Here is a 14,797-nt window from a genome sequence, read left to right as displayed (position 1 = left end):
CCATTAGTATTATTACTATTATCATTGAAATACCGTTAAAGGTTGAGCACAACTCACAAACTGATAATTAGATTCAAAATCGTGAATATTTGATTTTAACATTCTGATTTTACATAATTCACCAAACTTACAAGTTTGCATTGTTATCAAGATTAAAACTTTTATTTTGAGAATATTAAAATTCAATATATATATAATCAGTTATAAGCGATTAGTATAAATATTTATAACTAACCTTTCCTTGTACTTTTCCGCCAAATGTAGAACGGGCATGATAGACAGCCACTGAGATGTCTCCCATAGTAGTTACATTTAAAGGTATGGTCACCTGGTTATCAGTCATATTGTAATGCCTATTCAAATTATTTAAATTATTATTGTAATACCTATTCAATTGTAAGTTTATATTTGTTGCTAACTATTTAAATTCATTATTAAAATGAAATTACTTTATTTTTTCATATTCTTGTGAAGTTGTCAGTAGTCTTTCTTCGCCTTTATGAACTTCTGCAAATGGTCTACAACCATCCCTTTAAGAACATATATTTTTAATATAAATAAAAATAATTCATATGTATAAATAAGTAAAGATAAAAAGCTATACCTGAGTTTTGTGAACAATGGTACTGGTTTCATTGATACTGATACAAGGGTAATTAAATACTGATGTGGAATGACTGGACTTGGAGAAACTAAGCCTGATACATAATGTATATACCTAAAAATAATTTTATTTCCCATATAAAAACTTTACTATATTAAGGGGATATTTTAGATTGAGAATTTTACCTCAATTGTGATGGAACTAAATTGACGGGACACCGTTTAATTGCAAACATTTGCAATGCCTCTTCTGGAGTTTGAAACAAATGACAAAAGACAAGAAAACTACAGACAAGAACAGCTGAAGATGCTTTACCATCCTAGAAAAATTACCTAATTAGGCAACTGTTAATTTAAATTATTTAAAATAAAAATTATCATACTAACCAGACAGTGAATAATACAAACATTACGAATATCCTGTTTCAACCAGGAATGCATACTTCGACAAAGTGATATTAGAGTTTGAAGAGTTGGTGCTTTCCTCATCGGCCAGCCAGCCTCAGCAATCTTTGCATTAAACTTAAATGAAGTGTAACTTCTCCCAGAAACATTGTAGATAGCATAATGATTTCGATGTCGTGTGTCCAAAAGACCCCTTACATCTTCAACATGATTTCTATATGCTGATTCTAACCCCTCTGCAGGATATGACATAACTGGCAAGATAAAATTTAATTCAATTAAAATGCAAACATTAATTATATTTTTCATATTATCAATTTTAACTATAAAAGTAATCATAATTACCTGCAATTCTACTTGTGATATAATTAAAATCTAAGTCTTGCCTTGCTATTGTTCTAAAATAAAATTTAAAAAAATGAACATTACAGAATTAATAAACAATAAAGACAGTAAATTTTAACACAGTACAATCTAATCAATGTAATTACTTTGAGATTTGCTTAAATTGACACTTCATTTAATACCGTATTTACTCAAATATAAGGACCTTGCATATAGGACGAGGTGTGACTTTAAAGATCAAAATAAAGAAAATTAGATTTATTAATACAATTTTAATTTTATTTTGTTTAATCACAAGTAAAATATCAAATGAACATAAATGCACATATTGTCCTGCAAAAATTACTAGCATTTTAAACTTTAAGGAAAAAATCTTGTAAAATTGACAACATATGTTCACGTAAAGCTGGACAATCAGAAATTTTTTTCTCCAATTCTTGACAGTTGAATCCACTCTGCGTCAATTACACTTATGAGTTTTTCTGAATTCTGATTTCCAAATAATCATCTGTTTTCACATGGGAATAGATTAAAACTTATATCATGCTCCCATGTGATTTTGGAAATTCAATCTGGAACCCAATTCAAAAGCTTTGCTTTTCCTATTGCTATTCATCTTTACTCCTGACAATATACAAGAACGATTCAAATGACCCAGATAAAATATTTATGTTTTTAAATACCAAGGGTAAGCATCTGGTAAAAAATGCGAATACACAGTTCACAAAAATTATTTGCAAAAATGCAAAGAATCTTTTGCTCACACGTATAGGACAACCTAGGTAATTGAAGCTGTGATAAATGAATAAAAACCTTGTCTTATATGCGAGTAAATACGGTATTTCACCAGTTAGAAATCAAAACCTCAAGTATATTTCCTAAAATTTTATGGGAAAGATAAAAAAAAACATGATTTTAAGGGAATAAGATTTTGAGTACGAGATTGCAAAATTTAACAATGTCAAAGAGAGCACCTAAAAGATACACATCACTTATGAGGTTTTAGTAATATGTAGAAATTGACTTTACAACCTCACTAACGCAAAAATGTGATTTTGACCCATTATTGGAGATCAGATTTTGGTCACCAATCGACAATAAGTTCTCATTAAGTAATTAATAGTATAATTCATTAAAATTGACTCTGAGGTTAACACATTTCAAAATTGTATAACGTAATAACTATAATCAATAAAACTTCATTATTAATCTGTAATTCATTCAAGTAAAGAAAGTAGTCGGCAGATAAGTGAATCAACATAAGAAATGCCAGAAATTTAAATTACTGTGTGATGTTAAAACATTGGTAAAGAGTGATAACAATAACTGATAACTATTTCATGTCCAACCACACCAGTCACAGCCACATAATGAAGCTAATAATGTGAAAAGACTGTCTTTGGGTATAAAGCATTTTTATGCAATGATGACAATAACTAAATTCTGATTACATAAGCAGAGTTTTAAGAGCATATTTTAATTTATGTTTTAGAACATGCTAAACTATCATACTACACCAGTGACATACCATAGTAAAATGTAAAGGTTTACCTTTACATTTTACTAGCTAGACTACATTTTTGTCTTAAGAGTTTATTTTTGATATGCAATTATATATAAAGCTTCTTTACCATATTTGAAACATAACCGCTTCTTCTTATAATACATGAAGTTGTGAGATAAGCAGGGGGCCAAGGGCGATACCAGGTGACCACTTACTTGGCATGAATCAGTTAGATCCGATCTCTATGTCTAAGGATGGCTAATAAACTATATTTGGGATCGAAGATCGCAAAATCCCAATCATATCAGGATGCTGACACCAGTTAAACTATTATTTCGCGGTTTAACTTGCAATAAAAATTTATATTAGAATTTCTAAAAGGAAGGCTCTAAGCTATCTGAGTGAAGAGACACGTAAGTGATAGGAGTCCATGAGGAAACTAGAATCAAGTCCCATCAACAAATTAACAAAAACTTTAATGAATAACAAAGAATACAAATGGACTAACTGAATAAACTCTAGCTATGATTAAACCTTAATGACTAGGACTAAAGGTTGAGAGAGAGAGAGCTTACAAAAGTACTGATTATAATACCTCAACATTATTCTTGACTTGTAACCCTTTGGGTGGAAGTTCAATCTCATAAAGTATGGCACTAAGTTAAAGACTTGAGGATACAGTGATAATAATGTGCCCAGAGTTTGGCATGTATCCTGTATTTACACTATTTTTCTCATCCATGATACCCGATCATTTGATTGGGTATCATGATGAGTCTTTTTGGTTTAGTCAGCCCTTTGAAAGAGGTTTAGTCAGCCCATGAGAGATCTTTATCTCTCATGACTCATTAGTCATGGGAGATAAAGATCTCTCAGGAACTGACTGTCAGCACAGGAAATATTTGTTCCTTGTTCTTTTTGAGTTTTAGCTTTGATAAAAATTTCAAATACCATCCTAAACTGTTTTATAACATTTAAGTATGTTCGCATGCCCCGATCTATCAAATTAGAATACCATTTATTAAATTTATATTCTAAAGCTTTACTTCTAAAATCAGCTAAATAATTATTCACCATTCTTACCAAAACATCAGACATGGTTATTGAATTTAACAAAAATGCATGACCTTGATAACCATAACTTTTCAACAATGCAAACAATTGATTACCCTTTGCAAATTTTTGTGAAAGTAAATACAGACTTTGCTTTAACTATAAGCTCACTAACTAAACATTTACCTGTCCATCTTAAGATACTTTTTATTATATTAAATTTTAATGGAACCCTTTGAAATTCTAAATAGATTATATAGAAGGGAATCCATCTCTTTAAGGAATAAAGGCAATTAATAAACTTCAATTGAATGGTATTTTCTCTTTCTGTCAAGGAAAAGCCCCAAATCTCTAAATCATAAAATATTGATGATTGAACAAAAGCTACAAATAATTTCATCTTATCTGACCGCACTGTTTATCTGCCAGATTTACATACCCGAATAATCTTCTCTATACCAGCATATGCTTTATTAACAATATGATTTAAAAAGTTAGAAAATCTTCCATTTGATTGAAAAACTACTACTAAATATTTATATTATTCACTTACTTTGATCAAGTTATGCTTAGCTTGTCCCGTGTTATTCCTGACATATCTTGGGTCACGACCTGCTGATCTTGATCGGTTGACCCGAGATATCTCGTTTCAGCATCAGGACATTTTTGAAACTAGATGTCGCTAGTCATTATAATTTTTATATTAAAACTAACTACCAAAATATAATTTTTTTTGCTCTAAAAATCAATTCTTTAAATATTTCTTCAAAAAACTGATGAGACTTCATAGGTTAAATCTGAAGAAGTTAACCAATGTTTTTTTGTCTGGACTGCATTTCATCAGGGACAAAAACTTCTGAGTGTTATCTTCGTTATTCTTTATTCACTATGCATTTCAGGTGCAAGATTTTTGTGTAACTTGCACCTCTCATCAGGTGTTACATTTCTATAAATTGGTATAAATAGGATTATTACAGTGATTGTTACGATAAAATTACCATTTTACAAATTACAACTATTATTACAACTTCCATTATTTGGATATATTTACACAATAGTGAACTAACCTGTTTTATGTTTAGACATACAGTTACACGATGTTGATGTTGTATCCTTTAAGGCATTTCTGTCTTTCTTTCTTTGTTTTCTTGCTCTTTAGCCCCTCCCATTTCCTCCCATATATTGTCAACCTCCATACCATTATTTAGGTTTATGGTTTTGTTTTTATTAACAATTGCGAAGTGTTCTTTGAATTTATGTAGATAACTGTCTTTTTCTCTGTGGATTATTTTTACACTTTTTCAGTGATTGTGCACAATCACTGAAAAAAACTTCTTTGGATTTAACCTATGAAGTCTCATCAATTTTTTGAAGAAATATTTAAAGAATTGATTTTTAGAGCAAAAAAAATTATATTTTGGTAGTTAGTTTTAATATAAAAATTATAATGACTAGCGACATCTAGTTTCAAAAATGTCCTGATGCTGAAACGAGATATCTCGGGTCAACCGATCAAGATCAGCAGGTCGTGACCCAAGATATGTCAGGAATAACACAGGACAAGCTAAGCATAACTTGATCAAAGTAGTGAATAATATAAATATTTAGTAGTAGTTTTTCAATCAAATGGAAGATTTTCTAACTTTTTAAATCATATTGTTAATAAAGCCTATGTCGGTATAGAGAAGATTATTCGGGTATGTAAATCTGGCAGATAAACAGTGCGGTCAGATAAGGTGAAATTACTTGTAGCTTTTGTTCAATCATCAATATTTTATGATTAGAGATTTGGGGCTTTTCCTTGACAGAAAGAGAAAATACCATTCAATTGAAGTTTATTAATTGCCTTTATTCCTTAAAGAGATGGATTCCCTCTGTGAGATAAGCTAGGGTGTCAAGGGGTTAATCCCTTCTGACCACTTAATCTGAATGGACTGGTGAAGCCCAACCTCGGAGTCATCAGATGCTAGGAAGGCAAAACAAGTGGGGAGTGAGTCAGTAAGTCAACAGGTGTCCTTCCGGACAAAGAGATCGACAGGTTGACAGGTTAACAAATAAAACATTTATTGGTTAGCTAGGGTTAACATATAAGATCGTTTACAAGACTACTTGATTAAATGCGGTTAAATGCAAGTTATACAAAGGGCAGCTGTTAGCTATGCCTATTCCCATTCGGGGGAGAGAGAGTTCACAGATTGCTAACAAACAATACCTCTATGCGGGAATGAACGATATACATCAAAGTTCATCATATGGCAGACGTTGACTGTATGGAAGAGTCTGTAGCCATTGAATGTCTTCTCAGACGGGATCCAAGTCCGTTGCATGGAAATCGACTGGACTGGCACAAGTACAGAAATAACTTCCAAGTGCAGACGTGTGCCAAGCTTCCAGTAGCTCGTGCTTTTATATCATTAGGTGGGAAGGCAGTCCGTTGTTGACGATGACTTGCAATTTTTGACAACTAAGTGTCAACTTTCCCACCTAACTGTAGATAGTTGGAGGAGACCTCTGCTTCGATACTCCATGAGGAGTTTTTTTCCAAGGGGGGGTGTTTACAACATTTTTGAACAATGAAAAAAAAAAAGGTTTCCTTTCCTTAAAATCTGCAGTCTCACACCTCCTATATAATCTATTTAGAATTTCAAAGGGTTCCATTAAAATTTAATATAATAAAAAGAATCTTAAGATAGACAGGTAAATGTTCAGTTAGTGAGCTTATAGTTAAAGCAAAGTCCATATTTACTTTCACAAAAACTTGCAAAGGGTAATCAAATTGTTTGCATTGTTGAAAAGTTTTGGTTATCAAGGTCATGCATTTTTGTTAAATTCAATAACCATGTCTGATGTTTTGGTAAGAATGGTGAATAATTATTTAGCTGATTTTAAAAGTAAAGCTTTAGAATATAAATTTAATAAGTGGTATTCTAATTTGATAGATCGGGGCATGCAAACATACTTAAATGTTGTGAAACAGTTTAGGATGGTTTTAGAATTATTTCGTATACATTGTAACATGTTTAAAAATATGACCTTTTCAATAAATTGTGAATTTTGTGGTCTATAAGTTAATTTTGATGCTTACAAATTTTGATGATGGTTGAATGTAAAGCTTTTATAAACAAAAGGATTTTATATTTTGGAAAAGAATTCTTGTCAAGATATGACTTTATAAGTTTGTTACATAATGAGTGGATTTCTTAATGTATAAACCTATGCTGTTTCGACTATATGCACCTAAGTATATATGCCAGCTTTTTATAACACCTATTGTGTGATTCAGTGTAAATATCTGTAAATTAATTGAAATTAATGTATTGCACTGCTGTTAACTATATCTGTATATATTTGTAAATAACATTACTTTTTAACATTTTAAATTTTATATTTTATCCTTTGTACTAGTTATAATTACCTGCTTATTTTCATAAGCAAACACAATCTTAATTTTTTAATGTTTGTAACACGGTCATGACATTTACTTTATTTCCCTATTTTATCTTTTCATTTTGTAATTCCATGCATACTGTAACTAATTATTATTACAATGACATTACTGTAATTTTATCTATGTTCTATTTACCTACTTGTGCATAGTGGTACTAGGTATGTACTTACTTTGTTGTACCTAATAAAGAATAAGAAGAAGAATGAGTGGACTTGCCTGTGTTTGCATTGAGCTCCGTGAATTGTGGTGTTTTTCTTGGGACTATTGTGTTTGTGACTGTAGTACCATATATTTGGATACAGAAAGTCATAAGGATTACAGTGAGGTCAAAATTTTCTTTAGACCAATATTTGGAAAATTACAGCTTTTGATATTTCAAGAAACTTCAGATCGTTTTATGGGACTTTTGAAGATTGATAAACCAGAATTGGGGACCAGGACCCAAATCGAGTTCTAACTGTAAGTAAAACATTAAAATCTTAGAGCTATAGGCCCTTTAGTCTGTGAGATTTTGGAGGCTTTATTTGTACTTCCAGTCAGCCTTTCCAGGCCTCCAGTGTTTTATTGCGGAAAATCGTTTAGATCATCGTCAAGAAGTGTCTTTCAGTAATTTTCCTGCCAATTTTGAGACATATATTTTAATTAGTTTTTAAATTATGATAAGTTCATCATCTGGAGCTGGTTGCCGCCATCTTGTCTGGACAGTTCTAATGGTTTTTGTCTAGACAGTTCTAACAGACACTTGCTTACTGTTTGACAAGTTTTTAAAATCAGTTTTACTGCAATATTTACATTGTGAATATGCTTGTTTTGTCTGCATTCCAAATTTACAAACTTCATAGCTAGTTGTTCTAGGTTCGCCATCTGCAATTTGCAATGATGGCAAACGTTGCAGAGGACTTTTTGGAAGAGGCCTATACAATATTAGATGAAATTAAAAAATACTTCACAGAAAACCCCAAGGGCAGGCTGGGCACACATGATCACTTATGATATGTCACCGAGCAGGTTACAAAGATTATAGATCTCACTGAGACAACCATCAAGGATAATAGATTACCTGAAGTATTAGATAAAAGTTTATTGTTATTTATTACTAAAGAGGAGTTAGAAAAGGCAATAACAAAAGTCAAAGAGGAAGTTTGTGATATTAGTAAGACCATGTGATCTGCCCCCCAGAGTGGAAAAGTGCTGGAAACTTCAAGTTATAGTGAAATACTAAAGAAAGACATAAAGCCATTGGAGCCAGCAACTGTGCCCCCTAAACCAATTTTCACAGTTTTGGTGTATAGTAAAAAGAAGGAAAATACATCTAGTCAGACAAGGGCACTCCTTATATCTAGAGTAAAGCCTGCAAATCTTGGTATGAGGGTACAGCATATCAGAAATATAAACAAGGGTGGAGTGGCAGTTGACATGATGGATATGGCAAACATGGAAAATCTTCAGGAGGCTGCTTGTGACATTCCAGGTTTAACTGCTGAGTGTGCAAAGAAGCAACTTCCACTTCTAAAAATAAGTTCTGTGCCTAAGACTATTGACAAAGATAATCTATTGGAATCTATTATTGAGCAAAATTTTTACCTAAGCAAGCATTATACTTCAGCGAAATTTGTCAATAACATGAGAATCAGATTTCCGGTTAGCCAGAAAAGTGCAAATTATACATTGTGGGTGATCGAGGTCACACCCCACATTCGGAATCTCATTCTCAAAGGAGAAAAATTAAGTATCCAATGGACCAGATTTGTACCATGACCAGATGCCCAGTGACTGATTTTGTTCCTGTCCATCAATGTTTCAAGTGTTTGGCCTATGGGCATTTTGCAAAGGATTGTCAGGTGGAATCACATGTTTGTAGCCACTGTAGTGGTAACCATCTTTATAAAGACTGTGATAAGAACAATACTGCAAGATGTGTTAACTGTATAAAGGAGATCCTAAAAAAAGACCACAACACTATGGACAGGTCATGTCCTGTAAATCAGTGAGTGAAAGCATGAATAATTAACAGAGTTGACTTCCTACTGTAATCGCACTACAATTTAAGTGCGAACATCTGAGCAGAACCAAGAAATGAACCTTACCAACCTTAGGTACTGTGTTAATATCCTTTTCCGGGGAAAACTTTTATTTTGTTCTGTTTTTCTAGCTAACAAGGATGTCGGGTCTGTTCCTATGAATAACTTAGGTTATCAGGGACTTTATCTTGTGTTGCAAGAAACCACAACACAAGATGAAATGCATCTTCTGCCTGTAATTATGTTTTATTGTTGTTTTCTGTATTTTAGTATGTAAGTTCGACTGTAACATAGTCTTTTTATAACATTTTCATTTTCAGGATTATCAATGTAATAGTGAGATGTATCTACAGTTGTAATAAGTGTATTCAAATGTTTGATAGTGCTAAAGCAGAATCAAACAGATTTTTTTTAGAGATTAATAAAAATGAAATGAATAATAATTATATTTGTATATATAAGTTTATTGCTAATGTTTAATATATTTATTTTTCTGTTTATTTAGCCACCAGGAGATTTAAAGTATATAGAAGAGGCAAGTCAATGTTCTTGGTGTTGTCAGTGAATTTTGTCAATGATTTTGGTGCAATTTAACTAATTGTGAATTTTTCTTTTCTGTTACAGGTAACATGACTTAGTTTTATTTTATTTTCTTTTAGCTGTATGTTATGCCGACAGTTCACTGCCAATTTATTGTACAATATGCTATTTTTATTGTTGTTGTTTTGCCCATACAGATAGGTATTTACCTTGTACTAATAAAATAAATAAAAAAATAAAGTAAATAAATAGCTCATACCATCTGTGGACATACACAAAAATTATTATAATCTAATCCATCATAAATATTATTTAATATCCTAGTATATCTATTATTTTAGATCCTGTTTTAAATCTAACAAATAGTAAGTTTCAAGAGAAACAACAGAGAAACTCCTTTATATTGTGAAAGTGTTATAAAGCCAAGAATAAAATATATTTGTTATTTGATTGAATTCAGTTTCTCCTTTAGAAATCATTACCAAAAAGAAATGTTGCATTTTTAAAAGTAATGGGCCAGTTTGTAGATATTTTACTATTTCAGACTAAAATTAAGCTAGTTATTAATCAATCAAATTATGGAATAAGCCAAAATGTTTATTAACCAAAATTATGAGAAAATATTCAAAAGTTTTCAAGTAATTATAATTGGAAAACTGTTTTCAATAAGATATATATAAATAAAATGCAACATATCACTTTAAAAACAAGGATATTTAAACCATTTAAATATAATGATAAGAACTATTAATCATCTTTTACTTCACAACACATCAAACAATACAGTAGATGATTATTTAACAAATTTAAAGTCATTAGTAAAAACTGATTATTTTAATATTTCACTTACTGATGTACAGTCTGCATTACTCTTGATGATGTATCACGAATATTTTTCAACAAGCTACCTGCTCCACCCCGTAAAGTATTAAATAAACCAGCACTACTATTATTAGCTAAATTAGTATTAATTTGTTGTTGAGGATATTGCACATTTAGTTGATATTGAGAAGTTTGATGTAAAGGAGATTCATGTTCGTTGCTTGATTTTCTTGATGATACAGGAATGTGATGAGCTAAAATTATAAGTTTATAAAGTTAAAAAAATTTTATAAGCTTATTATTTACAATAAATTTTAAGTGTAGTAATTTATACGATCAAATTTTCAGTTAAAAAATAAATAAATAAATAGAGACCAGGACTAGATGGTACATTTGCAGTTTTCTGTCCCAATTTTAAAGGATCATCCAAATTCATGTGTTGGGTCTCAGCTATTTTACGTAATCTTTCTAAAATAGCCTTCACTGTTGGTCTATCATCTGGATTCAATTGAAGTGTTTCTTCTAATTATTTAAAATATAAAATTATAAGTTTTTAGCAAGATATTATCATCTCATTACCATCGTCATCAAAGTATTATTTCTATAAATCTTACTTATTAAATCATGCAAGACTTCATATTGCACATCATTTGGAGGAATAGTATATTTAGCATTTAATATACGCAATTTAGCAGAATCTTCAAATGGATGTTCCCGAAAACACAACAGAAATAAAATACATCCTAAGCTCTATTGATAAAATATATATGTATAATTGTCAAAATACAATTAAAATAATTAAAAATTAATTAATAAAAAAAAATATTTAAGAAAAATCTTACCCAAACATCCATTGCCTGATTAATAGAATAATTGTTGTAAGTATCCAAAATCTCTGGGGGACGGTACATTGGAGTTGTGTGTTTACACATCTGCAAACAAAATTTATAAGAAATGTCAAAATATAAAATATACATTAGTTTTATCAAAATATACCTGACTATTAAAAACACAGAACAGATATATATATATATAGTATATATAAATTTTGATGTAATATATAAAGAGTTCACTTTTTCTTTTTTATCTTTCCCTATTGCACTTATTATTATATAACATTACAATTCAAATACAGGTATACCTCGTCTTAGGTTGGTAATTGGTTCCAGGAGAGGCAACATAAGTCAAATTTACTTGTATAGTTACAATGTAAGTCAAAACTACAGTGGAAAACGCCAATAATGAGCACTTAAAGACTGCTAAATAAGACAACAACACAGAAACACGGATGTTTTCATGTTTCATTCTCTAGGATTTATGATGATTATATTAACATTTACTGTAAATGTAAATGTTAATATGTAAATGTATATATTTTAATATGATTTTATGCTTTTAATGCTTTTCTAGTGATATTACGACTTCAATATTTGTGGCAGACCGGATGTAGAGTCGAATAAAATGACTTAAACTTTATTTTTATTTTTCCATATACTTTTTTGACAAACAATGTATAATCAAGAACGACATAACTCGAGGTATACCTGTAGTTTGAAACAATAAGAAATGCGATTTATGTCAATTATCACAGATCATTCATATATCTTGGCTGTGCAATGTACAGTACTTGGTTAGGGCTCTGAAAGTTTAAAAAAAATTACTCTGCAATTTCTGACAACTTTTTCAAAACTGTTAAGGTTTATGACATTCAATTAAAATTACTTTGGGTTTTTTTTTATCTGCTGGCAAAATTGTTTAAATCAGTGATTCCCAACCCATCAAGTGTGTACCCCAGGGGCATGTGCTTAATGATTTAGGGGTATGCAAAAAGATTAATCATGGCAGATGTAAGTCTACTTAAAGAATACTACTGTAAGAACTATCTGTAAGAATATTCGAATTCTGCATTGAGGGCTTTTGGCAACTTCACAGCACTTTATGTTTTGTTTTAAATAAACAGATAAATATATAATAATTTTATATCATATAAAATAATTTTTTTCCTCCAATACTTTTCAATTTAAAAAAAATTATTTTACATGTAATTGTATGCACTGTATAATTGACCATGGCATTGTTTGAGAAACATGTGAAATAAAACTTAGGGAAATGGGCTACCAAGAGATAAGAAAGTCAAAAAAGGTTGAGAACCACTGGTTTAAATGATTAAGGCATCAGCCTACCACATGGAATTGAAATTTTTAGGGATGGTCTGTCTTGGATATATTGTCCTGTTCCTCACTACTTGGTCCATTGTGGGTCTGGTCAGATTTGTAATGGGCTTGAGAAAAAAAAAAAAAAAAGACTCTTAAGAGCCCACAAGACAGAGTAAAAAAACCAAACTTTATTTTATAACAGTACTTGTACACCAGATGTGTCCAACCCGTGGCCTGCAGCCCAAGGCAAGTTCCAATGTGGTCCAATAAACGTGTAAACAAAACTGACAAATTTTTTAATTTATTTATTTCAATGGCATAAACTCAAAAAAGAAGTTTCACAAAGCTGTAAATCTTTACACACATTTTATTTTTGAGTGGAAAGGAAATATTTTCAAATACTTGGAAATGTGACTCAAAGGATTATAGACCCAAATTCAAGGAAAGGAGAGAAAGACCAAAAGATAAAAAGTAGTGAGAAAGGTTAAATAGACCTTCTGTTATGTAAATATTGATCATTAATTTTCCAACCTTCCTCACTTCTTTACCTTTTGTCCTTTTTCTCCTTTACCTGCATTTGGGTCTATAATCCTTTGAGTCCCAACTCCAGCTTTATTTAGTATTCCTTCCACTGTTGCAAAATATGGCTACTCTTTTTTTTAGTTTGGCATAAAAAATATATTTGGTGCATCGGCTACTTTTTGGGCTATATATTATTTATAAATATATTAGCCAAATAAAAATGCACTTTAAAATGGTGTTTCGTCGGTTTTTATTAATTAGAGACCCAAATAAAATAAATATTTGTGTTTTTCAGATAAATTTTTGTTTGTCTCCTTTATAATAAATGAATTTATCTATTTCTAAGTAAAAATTGAAAGTGTCCATAGAAGTAATTTTTAAAATATCTTTTTTATGATAAAGTTTTAGTACTTATTACTATAATCTAGACATGTTAATCCTTAAATATACTTGTATATTTAAGGATTAACATGTCTAGATATATTTGGGCCACAAGTATATATAATATACTTGTGGCCCAAAACTCCATGACTTCTTCCAATGTGGCCCAAAGAAACAAAAAGGTAGGACACCTGTTGTATATACTTTGCCAAATCATCACTTGATATGCAATTTAAAAAATGTACAATATATAATTTGGATTTGATTGATGAAATAAGACAATCTAACAAAAAGGGTGCCTCCTAGCAGAACTTTCTACAAGAAAATGCTCCTATTTAACTGTTAAATGAATGAAGTAAACCCAGAAAATTCCATGTGGCCAGCCCACTAGTGAGAGACAGATCTGTGACCAACTACCAGTATTCAGTGGTTTTATCCACTATGAAATAAAAGATTTTTGTTTTACAGATATAACATTTAAAAACCAAGTTGCTTTCATTAATAAACAGTAAAAAGTAATTACAAGTAAATTCTTAGTTTATTCTAATATTCTCAAACTTTGGGTTTTAGATTTCTGTGGACTATAAGACATTTTCTGGGAGCTATAAAACATTTAATATATCTACAATACAATGAGTAATTAATATTTAAAACACTTTTATTTTTATATATAATCTCATGTTCATATAAAGTAAATATATGTATGTATGGGTCTACTGCTATCTATTCATTGGTTCCAACAAAAACCAATAAAGATTAGACTGATAGCAGTGGAAAAAGTATTAAAGCTCAATTATTCTGATTATTGTGTGTAGGAGGAAAAACAGGTTTTATTAATAACTTCATTTTAATATTTAAATCCAAGCAGTAAACCAGTGATAGCATCATGATATGATCTGGAATAATTACAACACTGATTAAATGAAAAATGCATTCCAAATCTTCCAGCTAATTCTGTTTTACAACAGTATTCCTTATTATAATATGCAAGATAAAC

General features: G+C 30.5%; 1 protein-coding gene across 4 annotated transcripts in view; it reads right to left on the bottom strand.

Annotated features, from left to right (window-relative positions):
• The window catches only part of aux (cyclin-G-associated kinase), a 65,978-nt gene that overhangs the window by 18,438 nt on the left and 32,743 nt on the right, over positions 1-14,797 (bottom strand). For all 4 annotated transcript variants that reach the window (XM_067279252.1, XM_067279253.1, XM_067279254.1 and 1 more), the window contains 10 exons: positions 11,584-11,673; positions 11,356-11,491; positions 11,117-11,263; positions 10,770-10,995; positions 1,354-1,406; positions 991-1,262; positions 790-923; positions 605-718; positions 450-530; positions 236-353 (listed from right to left, as the gene is read on the bottom strand). In XM_067279252.1, coding sequence (XP_067135353.1) covers positions 236-353; positions 450-530; positions 605-718; positions 790-923; positions 991-1,262; positions 1,354-1,406; positions 10,770-10,995; positions 11,117-11,263; positions 11,356-11,491; positions 11,584-11,673 — 1,371 coding nt within the window. The remainder of the gene's footprint in view (positions 1-235; positions 354-449; positions 531-604; positions 719-789; positions 924-990; positions 1,263-1,353; positions 1,407-10,769; positions 10,996-11,116; positions 11,264-11,355; positions 11,492-11,583; positions 11,674-14,797) is intronic.

Source organism: Centruroides vittatus, unplaced genomic scaffold, assembly GCF_030686945.1.
Source record: "Centruroides vittatus isolate TY-2023 unplaced genomic scaffold, ASM3068694v2 contig_862, whole genome shotgun sequence".
Taxonomy (NCBI): Eukaryota; Metazoa; Arthropoda; class Arachnida; order Scorpiones; family Buthidae; genus Centruroides; species Centruroides vittatus.
This window is presented reverse-complemented; position numbering and strand designations above follow the sequence as displayed.